A 25770-nucleotide genomic window follows, 5' to 3' on the forward strand; every position below is an offset into this window, starting at 1 on the left:
CCCTTTTGTTTCACTTTTTCATCTTGGCTACAGTTTCACGCCCAGCTATTCTTGTAGTTTTTTAGGGAAATAGCATATTGCTTTCGATTCAGGATGAAAAAATAAATAAAAGTGCTAGAAATTGCATTAGCCAGAATTCTAAGACTAGCATCTTAAGGATTCTGGCTAATTCAATTTCTAGCACTTTTATTCAGTTTTTCATCTTGGATACAGCTTCATGCCCGATTTTTTGCTAGGTATTTGTCAGTCCCACCTATATAAGTCACAAGGCAAATATTTCTGGTATGTCATGTTTATTTACAATTCAGAACCCCCCCCCCCCCCCCCCGAGGTTTCTCCTTGAGATAATGGAATGCTTCTTTAGCTATTCTGGGATTTCTTATTCATGGAAGCATGTCGTCTCTGTGTTCGTCCACCTTCCTGGTCAGCGGCAAACATCAGCCACCATTTAGTCGTGTCTGCGACTACTGCATCAGTAGTGCTGAACAATGTGTGTGTTGCACCTGTAAAATACAAATACACAAAATACCATGAGCCCACTTTCTTAACGACAAAAGAATGTTGAAAGCAAGTTCAACATTTCTTCCTCCAACAAAATGCACAGCTGAAATGATAGTTGATTATGCAAAATCATGAGCATGACAGCTCACGCGAGGACCTGAAAAAAACAAGAGCTGATGAAGCAATGTACTACATTGCTTCATCAGCTCTTGTTTTTTCCACAACCGATTCCACAACCAATTCTTTACTGGGGGTAGCTTACACATTTGTGCGAGAACCTCATCAATATGAAAGAAAACATGACACAACATGTGAAGAAAAACAACAAAAAGGTCCACTTAAAGGGGCCCTGCAATAGCTTTGAAGAATGGTTAGAAAATGGTGGTGATTGGTAGTCAAAACTCCAGAGAGCAGCAGGGTCATGCGTAGTAGCGCAGCATGTGGCCTATAATTTACATTCAACATCAAATACTCTTGACACGGTGCTTGTCAATAACACTAACATAGAACATTCATTGAATTGTTTATCCGAAATAATTTCCCAGCCTGTAACAAATCGCTCGCCTCGCTCTTGACAGATAATACCATAAACCCAAAGTCTGCAGCCATTGTCTAATTTGAGCATCTTGAGCTGTATAAATACTCCAGCCACAGTGAGATGCAGCCACGTGCCCATGCGTGTGCTTGCAATCGCGTGTTCAGAAAAACTGACCCGCCACCACGTCTTCTTGCCGCCTTGTCACTCCCCTCACCGAAGTGCCTTTCAGCACACTAGCTGCTGCACAAGAAGAGAAATCACTGGCGACAAATAGCTGTAACTCCACTCATACTTGATGGATTGTGAAATTTTTTGCAGTGGTCAATTTGTGATGTGCTGTTTTAATGGAGCAATTTGACGATTACCTAGACATTTTTACAGGGCCTCTGTAATGTTATACACTGGCAACCTCTTGCAGAACAAGATCTTTCGTTAAGTGACAAAAAACACATTATTTTTCTGAAAGAACAATAGAAGGAGCATTGGTGCATGAGCACTCTGTCCTGTCCTGTTATTTCTGCATGTTCTTTTATTTTAAGAATAGTTTTTGGACAGCTGATACACAAAAAATACTGTAACTCAATTTTCCATGTAGCTTTCGCTGTCCTCGAATTGTCATCAGTTGACATTGGTGTTGCTCAGCTGTGAAATCGACTAATAAATCATGAAATCGGTTATGTGCCCCAGTTCTCAGCTTTCAAAGAGAGGAAAACTGAATAAAGCATAAACTAAGGTGATCAAACACCGAACTGGTGAATTAGGTGGTTCTAGGGAAACGGGTCGTCATTGCTGATTTTAACTACAGTCGGCAGAGGTCAGTAATACTCATAAAGCCAGTGTACGTCAATTTAAGAAAAAATTGAATAAGTAAGGCAAGCTGTCAAACAAACATCACTGTTAAAGGTCACGAAGCATTTTTAAACAACTGTAGCTACATTATCATTGCATAACAGAATTCTAAATAACACTAAATCTCATAATGTGCATGTTGCGAGAAGAAGCTGCAGCACGAGACAATTGTCCTATTTATCTGAGTTATGGTTACCAAGAATAAGCAACAGAACATTGGAGAGACTCTTGAACGGAAACTTGTTTCCGGATGATCCAGCCCAACTACACTGCACCACAACAGCCTTTGATATTATGTGACGTAGCACCCGTCGTACTGCATCTTTGGAGTCGCTGCCTTCTTTTAGTGAAAAATAGCTGGTCTGCAACAAAAAAGCCATACATTAATAGGTTCAGCAGATTTACATCTTGCTTGAAATCACTTTCAAATGCCTGCATTATATCTGAGGTTGTGGTGCCAACGGAAAGATAATCTGCAGAGATAAAATCCACCTCATTTACAATACGATTTGACGATACTGAGCGGACCGTAATATAATTCATTTTATCAGGATGGTAAATAGTTTATTGGCAGCTCCAAGGGAAGTGCACAATTGTAGGCTTATTCAGAGCATCCGTAAAATCGAGTTTTATCTTTATTTTATTACCTGAAATATAAAAGATTTCAATGAATACTTGCATAGCCTGACTAAAACAGTGCCTTTATGATAAAAAGTTGTGAATCATAAAACCCATTAACCATATAGAACTTGTTTTACTCTTGAAAACACAATTTTTTTTTGTAAATTTACAGATGTTTATTTTGCGGTGTTAAGAATTGTGTTTGTGCAAATCAAAAATAACTTTGACATGTGGAATCCCCTCCATCCAAGAAAATGTAATACAGAAATTTTATCACCGACACAATAGGACAACCAATCATTCATTCAGCTGATAGTCCATTTACGTGGAAATGTCACGAAGCTTCAGTTTTAATTTTGCCAAATTCACTACATTCTTTTCAAATTTGGTCCACAAAAAATTCAAAGCATGAAATGTCTGATGCAAATTCAGAACTGCACTGGAACCAGTATAGCATGATTTACCAACTGTGTGTACTCATTGACCATAACCTTTAAACTGAACAAATTTTCAAACATGTACTGCCTGCATAATGCATAAAAAAATTATGCTTCATAAGTTAAGTAGCCTGAGGTGGGAGGTGGCATGGCAGAAAGACCATAACACTTTTACTGCAATTTCCTGCGGTAAAATACTGTCATAATTTTTCTTCACAATGTTTGTATGTTCAAAAAGGTAAAAAACTAAATCATGCAGCTGACAATGAAGTCCATTTCCATTTGTGCAGCGGCTTACCACTGACTCCATGTTTGCCTGATCTGACATATACTTGTCAAAATCCATAAGTTCCTCTAATGAGCTGAGAGGGAGGGCTAGGCAGTCCTTTGGCAGCTGCATCACAGCATTGTATGCACAGTAATTCTTGCGAATGCTTTTCACATTCACAAGTATGTCGCCAAGAGTCTTTAAGACCTCCTTTTCGAACCCTGAAAGAGGTTTAACATGAAATTTTTTTAGAAAAAAGGCATTAGTCATCAGCCCAACTGTTTGCAGTCTGTGAAGACTGATTGTGCTGCCCTGTCTAAAGTAAATATCAAAGCGCAGTGACGGCTGTCAACCCTTTCCAATAATTCAAAGTTTATGAGAAGAATTTGGTTTAGGCATATCAACTAAAGGCCTTGCAATATGATTTTTCAAGAGTGCGACCAGTCTATTTTCCAAAAATTGAAATATACTTAAAATAGCCGAAATATGGCCAGTCAATTTGCTAGCAAACACTATTAAATAATACTTCAAAGTTAATCATTTGTGCAACCCTATTCAAAATAAATTGATTTTATTCAATTACTGTAAAGTACTGTATCAGTTTCTTTTATCAGATATTGCAAATTTTACGTGCTTCTTAGCAAGTTGTCTTGCATAAAGCCTCTTTAGGAGATGAAATGTTTCTTGTAGGGTGGGGCATGTGCTGTCTGCATCTGTAAGCAACAACAGAGCAATGTTGGCCAAATATGAGCAAGAATGAACTACCAGTATTTGTAAACCTAAGACAATGATTAAATACCTCAGCCAGTACACATGTTTCTTCAAGCTAATATGCATAGGTGCATATGTTAATGAATATAGCATCATTTGTTAGTGCTAGAAAACTAATAAAACCAAGTGTGATAAATATGTACGATATACATTAAAAGTACTGGCCAAAAAGGTTATTTAAAACCTATTTTGTCCCTTTTCCTTTCAAAAATATATGCTACTCTTGTCTAAACTATGCCAATGCTAATGGTTAGTGGTAGCTAAGTTACAAAAAAATGCTTGCTGCATTGGAATCAACGTATTGTTAACTCAACAAACAAAGAGCTAGGAAGTAAACGGCCTAGTACCAATAGTTGTCCAGGCATCAAGCCACCGAGAGTCTATGTTATGTAAAATATACAAGATGAAGGAGCTTTACTGCGAGCATTGAAGCTTTCCTTGTGCAGAAATGTAAGATTCATACCTCTGCCACACTGAAGTTGATCTAATGAGGCAGAAGTGCGCCGACCTATAGGAGGCGTGCTGGAGCACCCTGCAATCAAGAAAAGACAGTCGTACGCAAGGACTAAAATATCAACTGCAGCAACAGGGAGATGCCGTGAAGCATATTTTTAAATGTAAGAACTTCAATAAGGAAGTGACAGCTGATCCATGTCCCGTAAAGCTTTTTGTATAGTGGCAAGCAATGTTGCATAACTAAAAATAAAACTACATCCACCTTAATTTTGAGCAGCCAACTGCACAATAAGCAATGATTATTTTTGTAAAAAAGTTTACAACATAATAGATATGTCCCTCAGCTAGTCCACATACACAGTTTTGTTCCTGTGCTTTGCCTTGTATACGCTGTATATGAAGAAGACAAATTTCATTAGTACAAGAATGTAGAAAGAAAGCAGGACAAAAAGAATACTGCTTGTTACTGTCTAGAACACTGCCTATCCGAGTACAGGGGTGACAAAGCTGCGCCAATTTGATACAATTCCCAATTTTTGCGCCGAGCTGTGCCAAAACCATGAAATTTGCTGAAGTTGCATCACGCTGCACCAAAATGCCCAGCCAGACTCAAAATTTTTTTCAGGTGCACTGATTTCGGCGAGAAATACAGGCCACGTTGGCCACCTGCAGTTTGGGCCATCAGTAAAAATGCACAGACCCTAACTACAGCGCCTAAAATATACTTAAAATATTCTGGGTACCCACTCTATGCTCGCGAGAGGCAATCAGCCAGATAAAGTAAGAAAGCTGCGTGCTCATCTGTCCGCTGACTGCAGCGGATACCTATCCCCAGGACGACAGACCTTCATCGAAAATTTCCTAGCCTGAAAATGCAGCTGTGTCTTGTTGGAAAGCATATGGTGCTTTTTCCTTGCGCAAACAAGCTTCACGTGCTGCAAACGCCGGTGTTGCCAGCGACCACGTTGATTGCCTTAGCAGTGGCACAAAAAACTTTTTTTTTTTTTCACACCCTTAAAGCTGCATTGTTCCAGCCACAGTAGATATCTGATATCGTCGCCGGACATACGGGTGCGCGCTTATTTTACTTAGTCAAACGTGCCTTGTTAGCAAGCCGAAGTGGCACCTAACCCACGATGAAAGAAAAAAAAAGTGGGAAATGTTTGTGTTGTGGGGGGGGGGGGGGGGATTTTTTCTAACCCGTGTAAAGAATGCGGCTTAAGCCACCTTCACCGCAGCACAGTCGCTCTGCAGAAAAGCGTATTAGGATTTGGAAGCGGCTGTCAGCACTATTCACGGGACAGTGCTAGTTTTGTCCAGTTACTCATGCGCTTCATGATTCAGTGTACCAGTATAACCACCGACGTCTAAATAAGCTACTGACAATCATTTCGAGTCATGCATGACATTTCTGCATTGCTAAAAAAACTCAATTGCATGCCATTTTTTTTACAGGAAATGCTAATATGAACTTTATCATTGTTAGCCCAGTGGGGTGGTTCACAATACAACTTTCATTAAAGTAGCAATGCTCACTTTCACAGTGCACAATTTAGGTGATGTTGAATGATTTATGATTATATTCTTTTATAAATAAAAGCCTTCTTTTGTATACTGCTCCAAATTGTGTATTTCATGATAAAATTTCATGTATTTTCCCCGTAACCTGCTCCAACTTTCAATTTCAGTGCTCTAAAAGTAACATGTTGCTGCTCCAAAAATTGCTCCAGACAGCATTTTGGCTGTTGCACCCCTGAAGTGAACAGCTTTGTACTAGTCAAAAAGACAAGCACTAACTCACTGAGTATACAATTTTATAGTAGAATTTTTTAGCATGAAAATTTACAGGCATGAAAGATGGTAGAGGCATGCTATCAAAAGAAAAAAGTGAATGCATTTGTTAGATGGTGAAATAATCAAATAATCCTATGGGATAATGTCAGCAGATGTGCTGAGTGTCAAACAAATTATTTATTATAATGAACGTGTCGCCACAAGGCCACGTGTGCATGCTCTTTAATATAGGTTTCTCGTCATGCAATCTAGTCTTTTTGTCGGTGTGATAATTTTCATCTAAGTCGGTGGTTCTCGAATGGGGCGGGGGGGAGGGGGGGGGGGGTCCACGAACCTTAGGGGGTCCGCGAAGCCATTTCTATGATCCGTGAGACCCTCACCTGCATTTTTTTAAGCCTGACTGTGCCACGTATTGATTCACTGTCCAAAACGAAGTGATGAGGCACATTTATTTGATGTTTTTGGTAGCAATAAAAGACACTGTTTCACAGTTGTGTTAAGTTACCAACGTATCCCCCCTCACTCTGCTGCAAGGAGTCCCCCATCACTTACACCACCCCACAAGGGGTTCCAGACCCATCCATGGCTGAGAACCACTGATCTAAGCCATTTGCTCCACTCATTGCTATGAATCTTAACAAACTCACTCAATTATATGTTCTATTGAAAAGTATATTTCTAATAATGAGTGAAAAATCAAAAAGCAAGAATGGCTTGAATTGCATCACAAAAAATAAATATTTCCATACCCCTAGTAACATGACACTTCGAGCCCTGTTGTGTAGACCAAAGCAAAAAAAAGTTTGTTTTAACAATCCAAATGCTTGGAATTTCAAACAAACAAACACAAGTGAGAGATATACTGGATCATACGACACAATCCATGATAACTAGATAAGCAATCACGTTAAAAGTACTTGTTTCCTGCTGACAGAGACGACCCCTACGAGTCTGAAATGGTGATAGAGTACAAGCCCTTGTAGGACTTCGAGTTTCTATGATGTTCAGTGACCTCGATGGTGAATGCGCTTGCTGCTGCCCAACAACAGGACTATTACATGGTGTTTGCACGAAGTGCAGAGTGTAACTCTCTAAAAGTGTTAAAGAGGTGATTACAAAAACATGCTCATATAAAACCTGGAAATCACAGAAGAAGGCAGTATTGCACAGGACTGGCATCGATGCAAATTGGGCCTAATTGTGAGTGGAGTTGAGTGATTTCCTGTAGTATACTAGAAAAAAAGCTCACCCCTTGTCTACTTATTTTACGCTGACCAGTGAATTTCAGTGCAAGAGCTTAAGCTGACATTTAAATATATTTGTAATACAATTTATATAAAATAAACTGGTGCCATAACCACCAACTGCACTGACTGGTTAAATGCTGCCAACTACCCGACAATAATTAATTGAATACAAGCATTTAATAAAGCTCATTTTCTCCACATCAGAATATCGTTGTTTTCAATTATCTACATTGGTCACAGTTACAGTGTATTGACTGTGAATGACAATATATCCAAAATTATTAAATCCACCAAATCGCGTAATTTACACAGGGTGGAAAGTGGCTAAATGCTACACCTGCAGACTTATCACAAACAACTGCATTCTATCGTACCTGGGTGCAATTCAGTACTAAAGGAGACAGACAACAGCAACTGTTCACTGGCTCTGTGCCCATTGAGCTGTCAAATGAACAGGGTGGCATTACTTCTCTTGAGCATGAGATGGTTGGCGGTGGTATTGGAGCAGGCGGCAGCTTTGAAGCTTTCGACAAACTTTGTTCCATGAAAATTTTGACACTAGACTTTTGAACGAAACATACAGGTATCCTCTTTAAGCAGATATGTTATAGGCACTGTAAAATGAGATGCATATTTAATCAAATACTAAATAAAAAATCAATGTACTTTTGCTGCGACGCGATGATCGTGAGCGATGACCTTAACTTGGCTCATCAACGTCGTCGGAATCTGAGGTGTCACGATGTATTTTTCGCTTCCTGAACTTTCTCGTTCTTCTTCTTTCGTCTGGATCAGATTTCCTAAAGTCTGATGTGTCGGCTGATTCGTTCAGCTTGTCAAAAGCTTTCTTTAGGGTATCTTCAAAAAATAACACGCTATGTACAGGCATATTTGCACAAGATGAAACAGTGAAGTATTGCAGCCTGAAGGGCCTTAGTAAACATTGCTTCATACCTAGATGGCCACTAATCTTCACCTCTTGAAGTGTCCACGAAGCATCGACAATTTTTTAGAAGTCATCACCTTCAAAATGTCCAACTTAGTCGATGCTGGAGGCCAGAAGGCATAAGTTTTGTTGTTTTCTTCAACTATCCATGTTGAAGGCACAACATAGCTAGCCCTTTCACTCAGAAAATCAACTACTAGATACCTAAAAAAAAAATGAAAATGATATTCATCGAACCCTGGCCCTTATGGAGAGACACTGTGCCTGAAAACATTTTTTTATCCTTTATTGATTTAAGTAGAACTTGTCAAGTTTATGTATATTTATGTGCTGATTTCAAATACGCAATTATTTTTCCCCAGGAGAGTATGTAGTTTTCAAATTCCTTTAATTTGTGTTTACTTGCATTCTAAATGCATTCCAAGTGATTCTAATGTGCTTATTTACTATGTAACTCTTTCAGTTTAGACAAACTATGGCTCCCAAAAAGTGTATGAAATGTCTAATATTTCAAAAACTACTTACTTTAGTAAAAAACTTATTGCATATTTGAAATCTGCACACTAATATACATAAGCCCAGCAAGTTACATCTCAATCGATGAAGAATACAAAAAAATCAGAATCCATGTCCTCTATCTCTAAAAGCTGTGGAGCATCTGATGACGGTGGCTGTCAGATACGCAGAGCATGCTTACAATCACTGGAAACAAACAGGCTGCCATTGCAAACTGAACCAAGTAACATTTCATGCACCAACCTTCTCAAATTAAAGTTGGACTGCCCGAGCTGCTTGAAGCACACACTGAAATATCATTAGCCTTGGAAATTGAAAAATGTGGGGAATTGCACTGTTAATTCATGAACACATGAATTGCTCCAGAGCAAGTCTCGGAATGAAGCATAGCGTGGAGGTTGTAATTCATAAAAGTGTTCCTAGCACCATTGATAAAATTCCATGAGACGGTGCTAAACATTGTGGTAAAACTGAAGAAGAGATAACCTCAAAGTTATACAAGGGTATGGCTCAATGAGCAGTTTGAACCTCACACTAAATTTTTGAAACAAGTGAGAGTGTTGACATGATTACAAGTGATTGTTGCTTTCACAAAGACATGATCACTGTGGTGGAGCAGTGGTTATGGTGCTCAGCTGCTGAATTGAAGGTCGCGGGATTAATTCCAACTGCTGCGATCACAATTCAATAGTTGCGAAATGAGAGAGGCCCGTGTAGAGTGTGATGTCAGTGCACATTAAAGAACACCAGATGGCCGAAACTGCCAGAACCCTCCACCACGCAGCCTATTATGTCATGGTTTTGGTACATAAGGCCTAAATATAATTTCCCAAAGACAACCTTCTTGCAAAATGCTGGCCTAATCCACAATCCTTTTTGCATTAAATAACACAAAAGGGTTGTGTGTCTACTTTAATGATCAGAACTAAAAATATAGAGCTAAATGAGGCCTTACACCACTAAACACAAAGCATGTGAAAAAGTGGAAAAAAGGCAACTGTGCATTCCACATTAAAAAGCATGCCTTTGTAAGCAATGTTGGAAGCACTGAAACTTAACAACTGCCGCTTACCACCACGAGCAGAAAACACAGAAACAAGTGATGAATGACAGGGATGAGAGTAGAGGTCTTCAATTTGCTCTAGTTCCTGACCCACATCAAAAAGCTTGTCGTCACAAAGTAGGAAGTCGTTGATTAACAGCACGCAACCATCTTTCAGAAGTACAGACCTGTCTGGGCTCTCTGTACGTAGAACTGTGGTCCCAAAGTGAACTTTATGGTACTGTGCCTTCCAAAGCAGCCCACAAGTAGGACCATTTGAATGCTGTGACAGAGGGTCTACATGACACTTTGAAATATTTGCAATGACAGGCACCTTAAAAGATGTGACTCTATGAGTCTCCTCAATTCGTTTTGCCAGCTGTTCAAGAGGCCTGCTGCCTGTGCGCACAAGAAACTTAACTTTCTGCAAATAGTTCTCAAATGGAAAGGCACTAAAACTGTCAAGTGGACCAAATCGCAGGCAGTTCTTAGCTAGGTGTACTAAGCAATGTACATTGTAGGCGAAGAATTCCTTACCATATAACACAACTGCACATTCCACGAAGAACTTCAACAACTGCTCAGCACACTTAATATGCTCTTCAGAGGAATAACTCAGAAGTATGGAAGCTGCTACATGTAATGTGAGGAAATGTTCATACAACTGCTTGGATAAAACAGGTTTCAACACAACAGGACCAGTATAAAGTAGAAAAAAATGAAACTAAGCTGTCTTTCATCTGCTGACTTCATTAAACCCACGACATTTTCTGGGAAAATCTGCCCTAGGAATCTGAAGCCTCATTCCACAAAGAAGTCCTGACAACCGTTATACATTGGCTGATGGCATTCTTACTGAAAGGCTGCCGTTCAGCCGAGTTAGCAACAGTTTCTTTGTTACTCCTAGGCACACAAGGTGCATATACTCAAGAGGAAACAACGAAATCATCCCTAGTCCAAGAGACGTCAGGGGTGAATGGCCTTTGTGATGGTCATCATCAGTCTTTTCATAAAAGCCGGAGTCAGTACGATAAGGAGCTGTGATGTCCCGAAATGTCATTCGCCTGTAATAAACACCTTCAGTTGTACACTTTTCACAAGCAGACTTTGCATTGTGTCCTTTCACTGCCTTTATGAATGATCTGGCTGTAGCATCACATATGAAAGCTCTTACTGAGAAAACGAAGTGCTTTCCCCTATACATAAAGCCATCCCTCAAAACTTCAGCTAGCTTACCTACAAAGGGATAAATAAACTCATCTAGAAGAGGCTTGGAGTTTCCACAGTAAGCCCCGACAATGTGTACACTGTCCTCTCTACGATGGTAAGGGTGATGCAGTTCGACAAGTATGCACGAAACTCTGTTCCACTGCTTTTGAAGAGTGGAAGACCATCAAAATTGAATCTCACTTAGAAGGCTAAACCTGGCAGGTGTTGCATACTCTCAAGCAGAGTGCTAAGGCCCCTCGTTAATCCAAAGTGATAATAGTGTCCAGTACTCAATTTACTAAGCGTAACGACCAATGGCATTGCTAGGAGTGTGCGCGCTGAACAAGGCAACTGTGGCAAATGAGGTTTCAGAATACGCAGAAGGTTATCAAGACTTTCATGCATGATGTTTCCATCAAGTGCCCATCCTCTGAGTGAAGAAATGATACCATGGGGCCTGTTAACAACCATGGATTCATCATCAGATGTACTCGCAGATGAACTCGCAGATGAACTTGAATAAGCCCCCAATTCGCCATTTGTGTTGGCACTTGCAACGTTCAACAGGCAGTTGCTCATGTGTAATGTCTTCATGTGTACTAAGAGACGTGTCTTCGATGTGAACACTATCGGCCCAGTTGCAGTCTCTTAGACTCTTGAGTAAAGTCATCTTGTGTGTAGCTGGATGCACGGTGCACAAAATTATCAATGCGGGAAATGCTTGTGGTGGCATCACCAATAATTTTCTTCCACTCTTTGCGCCGTGTCCTTTCGGCTTCACTGCACCTAATCATGGCAATCGTATGACAACGCAAGGACTTATTATCACCTTTTCTGATCCAGTGAAGATGGCTCCATGCTCATTTTGAACCTGAGGACAGGAACCTGTATTAAAAATGATAGCCAAAATGCACTACAGCAACACTCCAAAAGGTCACATGGACTGCACTTCAGTAGTAATTAATGTATGGTTACTCTTGTCAGCTTGAAACCATTAGAAAGTGTATGGTTTAGGTGGTCAAACATTGGTTTCATTTTTATCCCAAGTGCACTGTTTAATTTTATTCATGAGCACTAAGTTAACTGCAGACATATCTCTAGGCATGCACCCCCTTTCGCATCAAATCTCACTTTGTTGGTCTATTTGCTGCTACTATTATGTAGCAGTGTTATTTTTTTTACATAGAACAAGTAATTCATAGTTCACATAGTCAAAAGATCACTGCAAACTTTGCCAAAGCATCATTTATTACACATGAATGTTTAAAACCCAATTAAAATCTCTGCTATGCGACTCTTCTTTTCAGCAAAAAAAAATAAACATCGATAGGTTCTTTCTAATATCAGCGAGAAGCGACGAGACCAGCAATGCGATGCTCAGCTTCACACCGGCTCATAGCAGCACGATTGCACAGATAACGCTGACAGGGAGGGTGCATTCGATCACCTCTAAGCAAACAGCGAGGCAAAGTGTGTGCATCGCACACACGTGTTTTTAGCACTTGCGCATCGTAGAGAATTGCGATCATTACTTCTCGCCAATATTAGGCGCTGCGATATTCTGCGGCCAACTGACTCAACACTTGCGCGATATTATTAAAAAATTGCAGGAATGTACAGGAGCGACGACATCCCGCATGGCTGACGCATTCCACTGCATGTAGTACATATGGCCTGAAGGGACATCGTTCGTTGAATTGAGATGGTTTCATGTAGCCGATTGTTTGTCCCAAACACAGCGAATTGATCACTACAAATTAGGGCTAACTGAATCGGTGCTCGAATGCCGCATCTAAGAATGTTTTGTACGTGTCCGCCGATAACATGACGGCCTGTGTAATATAATTAAAAAGGATCTAGGAATACACCATAAAAATTATCGATGTCCATCGCAGTATCTCACTATAAAATAGCACGCAATGAAAAGAGCAGTGAAAAAGACAGTTCAAATTTACTCACCTTCAATTTTGGCGAAAGCTTTGATGAACAACCTGACCGAGTGAAAAAAAGGTGAAAAAGGGCAGACACATGCAGGAGGCGCAGGGGAAGTCGGATAAAAACCATGCACGCTGTCATGCAAATATGTGCATGCCAAAACACGCATAAAGACGAATCAAATGCAATATGTTTGACGAATTTTGTAGTATAACGTGAATGCTTAACAACTGCTGCGCTTTGCGAGTTCTCAAAAATAGCTTTTCGAATCATTGTGTGAACTATTTTTTTTTAGTGCAGTATGGCTGTACAGAGGCCGAAGTGCTCGAAGCACAGGAAAAGTGACAAAATTCAAACATCGCGAATATTATGCACGTGCTTGTAGGCCCTATTCTCTGGATAAAAAAAGTGAGGTATTCGTTAGAGCGCCTGCGTGTGAACTGCATTATGGACCGCTAACATACATGTTTCTAGTTATTCGGGTACAGTTGTCTGTACGACTTCATTGTATCACATATGTACAGCCGCGCTTCCATGTAATTTATTTTTTTTTTCACCGTCGGTGCATACATGTTCCTGTGCCACGAATTTCCACAAGCTATATACAATACGCACAAGTGAGTGTACTTATGACCAAGCATATTCTGAGAGAATTGGCTCGCGACCATGGTATGTCACAGAAGAGTTCTTGGCCACCATAATAAATTTTACAGAACTATCTCCAAAACCTCGTTGCATTCTGATATGTGGCAGCTGCCAACGATAAGGGAAATACACACTTCAAAAAACATGTTTGCCGCCATTACCATCATCTTGCCCATAATTAGGATGTAGGCCATGCCCTTTTTTATCACCCAGTCAGGGCGTTGACTAATGACAACGAAAGCCGATGAGAATCCAATTTGTGTCCAATCATAGGCCATTAGTCATTGCTGGTAGGGAAGGCACAGCATGGATAGACTTGTTACAGAAAACATCCGCAATAAACATTTTACACTGCTTCAAAGCAGTGCACTGACTGTAAGACAGAGGAATCACAATGACTGGTTTAAACTTGCCAGCTGATCACATTCATGAGATGTATTTGGAGCTCCAAATGTGATGTTAAATTTACTAGATGATTATGACAGACCGAACTCGTTTCCTAAAGGAAGGATCAAGGGCAATAGAAACAGTGTTTGGCAAGTAGAACCTTTTTCACCTGGTTTGTGGTGGGAAGCTAAACTATTTGTCAACGTGTTCAAGACCTTCCATACATTGATGGCAAATTTCACTTCAAGATAACTACAAAAATAGACTGTGAGACCAAGGCATAGTGTTTGAGGTGTGAGAAACACATCTGTGTGTGTGGGGTTAGCACTATTTAGGAATGGCCTCAATGACTTACAAAAACTCACACAATCTATAGTCCAAGGTGCAGGCTACACAGTAATGCACATTAGTCTCTTCATGGACAGAGGTGGCTTGCAAATGAGTGAGACAAGCTGCCCCAAGCATCGTTTCCAGCATAGGCAATTGCCTGGTCTTCGAACGTCCTCCGAAGAACTCCTGGATGCCCTTTCATTACGACAACCATCCATGTTCCCTCACCTCAGTTCATACTGCTTCCATCTTAGAAGAGATTCGGAAAGGCTGACATACAAAGAACTCCAGATTATATCCAACTGCATGAGCACGATTTGTTTTCTACATCAAAACTTGAGAAACCGTGCTTCGTGTGCAGCTACCAGATCTTTGTGCACCTGCTGGCCATCCTTGGATGAGAATGCTCGCGGGACTTTTTCCTCCACCTGTGAAAGTGCTTTCGAGAATGTGTTGTGCACCTGACACAGCTCCATAACTTTTTCGCGCAAGTCTTGTGCATAGTCTGAAAAAGAAAAAGGTTAAGATACGTTTTCTACGTTGTTTTATACTTGTACACATACAGAGTTTGGTGTTCTCTGGTAGAAATTAACAGTCTAAACACATGCATGCATCTCAGAACAAGGCATGTACAGACAGACAAATGTTTCAGCTACGGTCATTGCAGTGTGTTGATTTACTGTGGCACTTGAATGCTCCTATCTTAGCGGCTTGCCTCTCACTAACCATACGTAACATGCTAATGCAGGAAATGAACTTTTCAAGCTTAAATACCGTGTGTTGCTTCAAGGGTTACTAGTTTACAAAATGTACCTTATTGATTATTCTACTTGACAATGATTATTCAGCGAAACTGCGCATGTCTTGCACCAGTCAGCTTATTGACTGCTGATATTTATTGCTGAAAGTGTACGTGGTTGCAAACTTTCATAGAGAAGTGTTGCAAAGCTTTTAGAAGCACACACTTGCAGTCTGCTTACTGACTGCTCGTTATTTTCATTACTGCGACTCTTATGTGGTTGCACCCTTTTCAATGACGAGGTGATATCAATTTCAGATTTCCCACAGCAGGCTGTGTGAAATGAGTTACACAGATATGGGCCAAATATATGTACTTTTACAGATGGCAATGACATTAATCCAACAAATGTGTGTGCAAATATAAGCTTCTTGTGACAAATGACACTAGCACTCCTTAGCTCACTATGAAAACAATACGTCTTATAGACTGTATGCAGTGCTACGGCATGCGAAGGGTTGTGTATGCTGACAAAATATTTAGACCTACTTGAATTAAACCTAATTGCATACATATAGCTAATATGCCAGAAGTGTCATTGATCAAGCATACTTTTTGTGTGGGCATGTGTGGAACTATTTGGCAGCTAAAAAGACGAGCTTAAGCAGCCTACGTTTTTTTTTAGTGCAACATGTTTCATGGTGTGCATCAATTTTTTAAGAGCTGTTTTCTCGCAAACTACTACATGGAAGCTTTCTTCATTTCAGATCCGATACAATGTAATCGACACTTGCTTTCAAATATAATATTTACACAAGGTTGATGAACACACTTTCTTCGCCATTGGCTTTCTTATTTTCACTCCACTATAAATTGAATGGTTGCCTACAAGTATACTATTCAGTACGTAGCATGTCTGTACAGACAAAACCTCTGTGACTAACACTACACTGAATAACAGGCAAGGCAGCAGAATGCGACAGTGAAAAATGACTTGCCGAATGTGGTTACTGTATTGAGTGCACAAGCTGTCGAGGCGCCTGGCCTGACCTTTAATGTCTTGACGTGCCACTGTTCTGTGCTGTCACTACTTCTTGCTTGAGAGTTTTAATTGAAGTGTAGTACAGTAATTAGTGTCCTTGAAAAGAAGTTTCACAACATTAATAATGTATTGCATCCTCATCTGAATAACATATTGGTCATATAGGCTCACCAGGCTCTCATGCCTTCATACGTGAATACATTGGACTTTGGGGCAAAATTATTCAAGACACTATGAAAGGACTCCAGGCTGTAGGTTTCCACGAATGGTGATAGTTGCCGGATGTACTTCAAGAGTAACAATGTGGTCATGATGCATTTAATTTGTTTGTAGGCTGGAAAATCTGGAAAAAAGGATGTTATGTGCACAGTAGCGCTCAATATGTGCAGCAGCTTATCTGTGGCACTGTTTGGGTATTCGTGCTTACCAGCAGTCGGCCAATGCATGCGATGAAGGCAGCAGAGGTACAAATTTCAATGCCCTTCATGGATGTTCCTGACATGGTTTAGAACGCTGCTCCATGCAGCCACCAGCAGGTCTCCGTTGCCTCCACAAGCACACGCACACCAGTATAAATGGTAGACTATTGTGTCCATTCTGTGATTACAGCACATGTGGCCCTTCCGGAAGCAGCAGCCAGCTTTATCCTAATGCCTGTAATGATGCAGTGGCACAACACACTCATTACGGCTAAATCTCAAAAGGATGTGCACAGGTGCAAATCAAAAACCTTTGCAGAAAGAAAAATAGCAATAATGATAAGAAGCATGCAAACTGATGTTGAGAGCACTTAATGCCTTGTATATATCTGCACACTGGTTCCTGCATTGATTTGTAATTGCCTTGGTGCAGTAAACTTAGTCAACAAACAAGGTGTTATGCAGCGTACATGTTCAGGAAGCACAGTAGGGCAAGGCCATGTATTTCAAGAGTGCAGAACGACTTTTTCGCACCTTTTCTACCATGCCATACATCATAGTAGTGATCGATCCCTGGGCACTGCAGCCACATGTATTTTTTATGCCTGAGTGGCAGTCTGCGGTGAGTGACATCACTGTGATTCTATTGTCTGAAAGAAATTTTAGACCTCTTATAAGGCCTTTCTTCTCCATTGTGGCACTCGCCTTCATTTGTTCACTCTGCAAGCAGGAATGAATAGAGAGCACATCTACTTTTGATATACAGCTCTGGAAAAATTATGGTAATTAACAGTTCAAGAATTATAATGAAAGGTCATATTAATACTTCGATTAGTCACAAAATTGCTCAGGTTGCAGGCCAAAATTATACACACCATATTTTTGGTGCCTGAGGTAGATTATGCTTTTATGATCAAGCAACAGTGAATATACCTGAAATATCTCTTGCTTTATTTACCTCATTCACTTGCACTTGCTCCGTGTGGATGATTTTTTTTTATCTGGGCACAGGAAAGAGTACATCAGGTATTTGGCACTGTGACTGAGAAAATCGCACCGTCCATCTCCACAAAGCTGTAAGTTGGTCTTGTGCAGCTGTGTCAGAAGTGTGTTTTGGTGCTACTCCCACACCTGTAAGAAGTTTACACTGATAAGTGTACTCCTCAACATGGTCAAAATTCATTTCGTGTGACAACGCACGAAAACATAAACCAGGCAGGGCATATTTGCACAATTTTTACACTGAAATCAGAAGCATGTTTGCTATTCTTCTTCAGTTATATATAGCAAAATGCTGATTAACATAGCAAGATATCCCATGCTTCGTGCTCCTACATGTGCCATTGAAGAAAAAAGTTGTCAGATCTGAAAAGGGTAATCAGTGTTGTCCTGTGATATCTGTTTTGAACTGCACAACATTGCAAAAGCCTCGAATGTAAATGGGATACGTTTACAAGCTAATTGTACAAATGGCACTATGTGGAGGAAAAAAAATCCCTAAAAGGCAAACCAAGAAGAAAAAAAACTAGCAAGTAGAACAAGGTCATAGTACCTAACTTCACACATGATCAGTTATAACAAAGTCTATCAAATACATTCAAATTGACATGTATTCGCTAGAAAACTAGCCACCCCATAATAATTCAAGGTCACAAATAGAACTGTTATGTGAAATGCTATTGCGACATAATAATCTAGACACGAATATATTTCTAATTATATTTCTCCGTACTAATCTGATGGAAATGCACATGATTAAGTCAGGTTCGAAAAGTTCAGATGAGAAGGAAGGCGCTCAGCCTGGTATGTATTTTTAAGCATAAGTCGGCAAAAGATGTGGAGCACAATGACACTCACTCATGAAAATCAATTTGTCCTTATTAGGGCTCACTCAGTCTCAGACTTGCCAAAGTTTTCCTCAGCAGGACTTACTTGAACCGGACTCACTGGAACTCAAACTCGCCAGAACAGATCCGAGTCTGAATGAGACTAACTGAGTAGACTTATGAGTGAGTTTGGCAATTTATGATTGTAGCTGAACGCAAAGCACTTTTTGGCTGGCATTCCATCTATGCTTCACTTCTTCATTATTAGTTTGTCGCTTGCAAGTGGCATGTACATTTTGGTTTTCAATAAATGCGCCTAAAAGAAAGCTAATGCCTGACTTTGTCTGATCGTTAATGCATAACTTTACCGGGTTGATTCACGGCCCTGAATAACACAATCAAATTTTCTGTGTTTCAATGATTTCCCCACTGATGTGCTTTCACTGCACCCTGAAATTGATATCATAATAGCATGCACCTTCATTACTGTATATGAGCAAAAAACTAATGGGAAGGACAAGATATTAAGTGAATTTAACATATAGGGGAGAGTCTGAAATATAGGGGCACTTTTTACAGTGATATATTAGTTTTGTAGAAGTTGAACGTGGAACAATGTTTGATTATAATGCAAGACTGAACAAGCCAAAAACCTTCTGAGATGCAACACTTTCTATGGATCCTGGTTGAGCTATAAAAAAGATTGCTTGTGATGACTAAAATTTGTCCGGCTAAAAAAAAAAATTGCGCGGTTGTAATCTGAAAGCATTACAAGTGAGATAGCAGAAACTTCAAAATGTAAAAAAGGCGCCTTGCAGTTACATGAAGCTTCATTCATGTAAGATGTCTGCCATTGCATTCACGCGTTCGGTGTGGTAGCACCATTTTTTGAGTCGTTGTCTAACACCTACGAAGTAACCGGAGGAAGGATAAATCTTTGTGCCATTCCTCCTGACTCTCCCATATATAGCTTGTACAAAAGCAGCTCATTAATGTTTGAACACTTTGAGCGACCTGAGTGCATTTACCATGGTGACAGCAGGCAGAAGATATGCTCTCTGGTAATTGAAGAAAGCCTGGTCACTCATCACTTGCATGCCCATCTATCGCATCATCCTTAGTGTAGTAGTCAAACTTGAACCAAAATAAAGCAGCGCTGTTGAAAGGACAATGTTGCCTTTTGGCTTTCTTCCCACTAGTGGCTGGCTAGACCGTGTGTGCAGGTGTCCTTGAGGGCACTCTAATTTTGCTAACTGAGTGCCGATGCAAGAGAGGCTCACAGTGACTGAATTTGATGCACATGTGTGGCACCGGTTGAGAAGTGTCACCAGGCAAGACTGGTGCACCAGGAAGTACTCTAGATGGTTGCCTTGTGTGTGATGTTCTACACTTCTGGAAACAAAAGAAATATTCGCTGCCAGGTCTGACATACACAGCTTAAAATGTAAACCACTCCAGCATTTCACTATTGGTCTCGCACTCATAACACAAAGTGCCGCTACTAATTCTTTGCTACCTGTATAGTGCGAATGCATCATCCTGACCAAGACTTTTGTTTATAAGTGCTATAGGCATCCTTGAAAACTCACTTCAATCGGGTCAAGTCATAAAAATCACTGCCCAATATTAAGCTGTTAAATTCATGGCATTTGAGCTCTTTTTTTATGAGGGAGAAAGTAATGGTGGCAAGGGCTGTTGCACTATTAGTTGCAATCGATGCCAACTGTCTTTAAGATCTGGTTTCTGTGTTTTGAAATGTGAAATGTACTTACTCATCAACAATTGTGTCATCAGAGATTCAGGTTAAGTTCTCTGGTTCGTATATAACATCGTGCATGGCTGGCTTGCATTTCACTGGTGATGGGTCTCGTGAGACTAAAAAGGTGGGCTCATATATTGAGGTCTCTCGCTGCCGTGTTGCTCTTTGATCTTTTTGAGCATTGCAAGGCCTCTTCACTGGTATTGATGTCATGGGGTTTTTCCTCTTACACATCTGTTTTCCCCTCGTCTTTGCTGGTGTTGATGTAGTAACTTTTTTCCTCTTACGCATCTGTGTTCCTGTTCCTTTTGAGTTCTTCACAGTTCAATTAACTCGAACCCCTGCATTTAAAGTCACGTTCTAAGACACTGGTATCAACCGGTCATTTTTTAAAATTACATTTGCTGTGATCAAAGTGAACCTGCCCTATAATTAAGCATCTAGTGTTGGCATAATTGAAGCTGCAAGGTTGTTCTAACCTTGAACAGGTATAGCGCATTACGGGGAAGAAGAAACGGCCGAGCAGACCAACACAAGAGGACAGAGCGCTAACTTCCAACTGAGCTTTATTGTCAAACTGCATCAAATATGTAGACCGGCGCAAGCATACAAAACCACCCTAACGCAACGACAAGATAACACACAACATCGCACCGTCACATATCACAGATTCATAGGCTGATGAGCTTGCTGGACCAAACTATTGTCACCAAAATATGTCGTTACGTAGACGACTTTTTAATTTTCATTGACTGCAGCGACGCTGCCTGCCAGCACCTAACCGACGGTATTGTAATGACTTTTAAAGAATGTTTTAAACCGCTTTTATCGACTCATGAGTTGCCAGTTGACAATAGCTTACGCTTTTTAGATTTGAATTTAATTCTTTCACCTGACCATGTGTGCTGGCTATTTGAACCTAGAAATGGAAAACCCCTTTTACCCTATGACTCTTCCCATTCCAAGTTAGTTAAGCGCAGCATCACAAATCTTTCTCTCATCAATCCTCTTAGGAAATCGTGTCATCATGTCATGCAGCGCAGCTTTGCAGCTCAAGCTGAAAAGCTTTTGAGTGCTGGGTACCCAGCTATCCTACTGGCATCTATAGCTGAAAAGCTATTAAAACAGATAAAGAAAGGCTGCAACTTTGAGGCTCAGCCGGAATCTAACGACCAAAAAAGACCCGTAGTTTTACCCTACGTGCATGACATTTCCCACCGGCTAAAAAAGATAGGGGAGAAATGCAGCGTCAAAGTGGTGTTTTCAGCGCCGGATATGTTACAGCGGCTTTGCAAAGCAGTCAACCCTCTCAAATCACGTACCACTGGTTGCGCAACTAAGCACAAAACTCGGTTCGTGCCGTGTGTAGCGGGGGTTGTTTACGCGATTCCATTCTCATGTGGTATGTGGTATTTCGGCCAAACTGGGCGATGCCTTAATGAAAGGCTAAAAGAGCACCATTATAATGTTCACAAAGCAATCTAGGGCCACATTCGAATTCACTGCCGTGATTGTGGATGTACCCCCATGTTTGATCAATGTGAAGTGGTAAAAAAAGCACCCGTCACAATTAACTCGAGAAATTATAGAAGCGCATTGTATAGCAAGAGCTGGCAGCACGTGTATTAGCGCCCCTTCTTTGGTTTTATCTGAACATGAAGTGGCCTTCCTTAATCAGGGTAACCGCCTATGAATCTGTGATATGTGACAGTTCAAGTACGACAAATCAACTCGCCCAATCTTCAACACTCGTGTTCTAACCAAACTTCATTTTTTTTTTCTTTATCTTGCTTTATGTCGACATATATGTAACACAGAAAGGATGAAACCGCATCTATGATCCTCTCATTACACATTTTGGCAGCATGCTTGCTTGATTTCAAATATAACTAGACATCTATGTAGAAAGCAGCACCTGATTGCCTGGATTAATCAAATTAATAAAACAGTTTATGAATTCCTGAGATAGCTGCATTTTTTTCACCCCGAAAGAAAAAAAATTTGAAGTTCAAAATTATGTATGAGGAAAGAGTAATTAATGAAAATATGAACTGAATATTTCAGCTTGAATCATGATGTACGGAATGTGCAGACTCGCTTGCACGCACACTCACCAATGCTCGTGCCATTCAGACAAACTTGCAACACTTTTGTTATTGTCAGTCCTCGACAAACGATCAGTCTGAGTTTCTGCATAAACAGCCACCCAGAAATAACGAAGAAATTGCGAAGCCTCCCGTCATGTGCACCCGAATTGTAAGAGAACTCTGTCACCACTGTTAAGTGCGAGTACCATAAGCTGTTTGTGTTTGTTACGTACCTTCGCGTCATTGTTGGTACCGGTATCGATTGCAGATTGTGTGGTTCCAGATTCCGTAAATTCAGTCTGAAAATAACAGAACTCCTTGTCATGTAGCCCTCATACATGGATGTCATATAAATACACACTCTTGCAGCTTCCTTTATCAAGAGGAGCAAATGTCGAACGCACCGCATCGTCGTTTAGCAAAAGTTGCGAGTCGTCGGACACACGCAACACGGGCCGGGTGTCAAGCTGATTTTCGGACTTGGGAAATATTGATGGGACAACACAGGGGCAAAGCTTTGCTTGGAGGAGCACATTGCAAGCATCTACCAAGTTCCGGCTGGTCTCGTAATCTTCATCACAAAAGTGCAGCGAGCACACAAGGACAGTCTTTGACTGTTTAGCACGCTGGTGCAAGGGTATGACACTCAGCCACTTCGAGCGTAAGGGTTCTTTCTGCAGCATCCAGTGAAAAGACAGATTGGTTCACCTGTTGCGGTACTAGTGGCGTGCACCATTGGGGCATCCGGCAACATCGCACGTATGCAGCATTCTGTTGAACTTTCTGTCGGCGCTACTTTCATGAGCGTGAAAACACACGGCAGTGCGCGATCACGAAACTACCACTGAGAGGCGACCGCATCGTAGGCGTTATCTGACCGCGTGAGCGACACAGGGCGCCGGACGAAGCGCAGTTCGGCGAATACAGAACTGTTGAACCACGCGCGCCGTTCACCATGGCAATGCCAGAGAGGTTATTCTTTCCATGAATCAGGCAGAAACGAACAAACAGCATTTTATTACATCTCTTGATGCTCGGAAGGTTCTTTATTTAATGCAGCTAGTTTGATTACTGGTGATTAATTGTAGGCGGTTCGTCTCACGTCATCAGGATAGTGTTGAAAATGTCCGACCGTAGCGTTGGTGTTCACGTGCATTTACCCTAATTTCTCGGTAAGTACGCCACTGCTGTTGATAATATAGTTGTCTTAGACGTCATACATTGAACTTTCACTGTGACATAAATTGCTATTTGGCTTTAGTGTTCCTTTAAGTTTACGTCCCAAAGAAAGTAAGTGCTTTGTCCTTGAAATGGAAACACTTGGCAATAATTGGCCTTTGCTTTTCAGGGCTATATTATTCTAAATGGTGAACAGGCTCGAATTGAAGACTCTTGGCGGTCATCTGCAACTCTTCCAAGCAGAATTTAAGTATTTTTTGTTCGGACATTGCCGTTCTTCACCCGACTCCTCTTCTACACCAAAAAATAGAAGATTCGAGCGTCACTTCCTATTTTTTACATCCTCACATCTTGTGGCGATAGCACTCAGTTGATCTGACAAGCACACAATTTCGCCATTCTTGTCTTCCTTTTCTAGGTTATACGAAGAGCTGCTTTCAAGGTCGTCACTCTAGCATAAGTATTTGAACAGTGTTCTCATAAGTTTCTTGTTTTTCTCTTACACTTTTCAGCTCCTTTAGTAAGGAACCTTGTGTTTCCTCAAGCTTGCGGATAGTTTCTAGAGCCACAGCAAAACCTCAGCCTCGCTTTTTAACATGGGATCTGGGTTGGACTCGACATCGCCAGCAAGCAGGAGCCAAAGGTTACACAAGCAAGAACAAAAGCCAGCTGAAAAGGCAGCCGTTCGTTTTAATATGTCTTCAAGAGCCCGTGGCACGACACTGCGAGAAGACAACAGTTGTTACTCTTAACATAAGCCGCATTGTTTAAGTAACTAACCTGAAACATCAAGCAGCATGATAGCACCTTGTCTCGTGCGATGTCGTGCCCAAAGTGCAGGATTTCTGGGAGCTTCTTATACTGTGCTCCAGCCGCCTCGAACTCGGCTGTCGTAAATTCGGGTTTCCAGACGTACGGGCAGGTTCCATTCAGAACTGGCGTATGATGTGTCGAATTCGGCGTAGCCAGTGCCAAGCACGTTGGCAGACGGTGACCCAGATTGATGAGCCATGACCAGATAGTCCAAGTGATAGCAGCCTGAAACATCAAGCAGCATGAAGGAATCTCGTCTCGTTCGATGCCGTGCTCATGTACCCATGTGCTTGGTACTCATGTCTAACGCATTACCCAGTCCAAGTTATATGTTGAGCTTTACAATCTTTCAATGACTTCACATCAGTTCTCCTCACCCTCATTTTCTTTTCCCACCCTCATGCGATGCTGTACTTGATATGTGGTGTTTAACGTGCCAAAACCGCCATATGATTACGAGACACCGTAGTGGAAAGCTCCGGAAATTTCGACCACCTGGGGTTCTTGAACGTGCACCCAAATTTGAGCACACGAGACTACAGCATTTTTGCCTCCACCGAAAATGCAGCCACCGCAGTCGGGATTTTATCTTGCGACCTGCAGGTCAGCAGCCGAGTACCGTAACCACAAGAGCACCACGGCGGGGCTGTGATGCTGTGCTACAAAATGCTCAGATATACATGCACCATTTCATATATAGCTTTGTCTGCAAAGCGCCATACACCAGTGTTACATACATTGATTGATTGATTTGTAGGGTTTAACGTCCCAAAACCACCATTTGATTACGAGAGACGCAGTGTTACATACATTAACTTTAACGCTTCTTTTTCATACATTAACTTTAACGCTTCTTTTTCATTTTTTCCCATCATCACACCTTTCTTCATTACACAAACATCCCCTTACAATCACCTTGCATACCTAACTATACGTGGCTATGGTGTACATGGCTTTGCATTCATGGCACAATGCTACGACATTAGGTGACAGCAGATGAAGATGGCATACGACGATGGCCCGGGTCACAATACTGCTTTGCACTCAAAGATTGACAACGCTGTCTTTCCGAGTTAGACTGAACAGCAATTATCACTCAAACGAGCCACCAACGGCACTGCTAACAGTAAAAGAAACTATTATTTTACTTCACAACAGTGCAGAAAAAGGGTGCACTGGTAATGTCTCTGAAAGGCTGCCGCTATGAAAAAATGTTGAACATAGCCGGCAGAACAAATTTCAAAGCAGGAGCACAGAGGAAAGTGACAGGTGTTGGCACACACAACTGTCACGCGCAAGTTTGATTCAAATACTTTCAAAACACTAAGCCCCTGGCAAAATAACAATAAGGAAAGCATACTAGCAACAACTGAAATTCAATGGTTCATACTACAGAACATGCACATTATGTTAG

At 41.0% G+C, this 25770-nt stretch overlaps 1 protein-coding gene and 2 pseudogenes across 8 annotated transcripts; all 3 read right to left on the minus strand.

Annotated features, from left to right (window-relative positions):
• Positions 1–332: 332 nt before the first annotated feature.
• Positions 333–16437, minus strand: LOC142786442 (uncharacterized). 8 transcript variants are annotated; one of them, XM_075884129.1, is made up of 5 exons: positions 5189–12013; positions 4449–4517; positions 3245–3435; positions 2085–2250; positions 333–503 (listed from the first exon to the last, which is right to left on the minus strand). In XM_075884129.1, the coding sequence occupies exons 3-5, from the start codon at positions 3344–3346 to the stop codon at positions 361–363; spliced, it is 411 nt and encodes a 136-aa protein (XP_075740244.1). In that variant the 5' UTR covers positions 3347–3435; positions 4449–4517; positions 5189–12013; the 3' UTR covers positions 333–360. The 8 variants fall into 8 exon arrangements, 6 of the variants coding, with proteins under 6 accessions (XP_075740244.1, XP_075740245.1, XP_075740241.1 ...); XM_075884126.1 differs by lacking the exons at positions 2085–2250; positions 5189–12013 and adding exons at positions 12025–12080; positions 13155–13505 and having other exon boundaries at positions 372–503; XM_075884128.1 differs by lacking the exons at positions 333–503; positions 5189–12013 and adding exons at positions 12025–12080; positions 13155–13186; positions 14528–16437 and having other exon boundaries at positions 745–3435.
• On the minus strand, positions 13650–16887 carry LOC142786444 (uncharacterized; annotated as a pseudogene).
• Positions 16888–17166: 279 nt separating this feature from the next.
• On the minus strand, positions 17167–25755 carry LOC142786510 (uncharacterized; annotated as a pseudogene).
• Positions 25756–25770: the final 15 nt, after the last annotated feature.

This window comes from Rhipicephalus microplus, unplaced genomic scaffold (genome assembly GCF_043290135.1).
Source record: "Rhipicephalus microplus isolate Deutch F79 unplaced genomic scaffold, USDA_Rmic scaffold_24, whole genome shotgun sequence".
Lineage (NCBI taxonomy): Eukaryota > Metazoa > Arthropoda > Arachnida > Ixodida > Ixodidae > Rhipicephalus > Rhipicephalus microplus.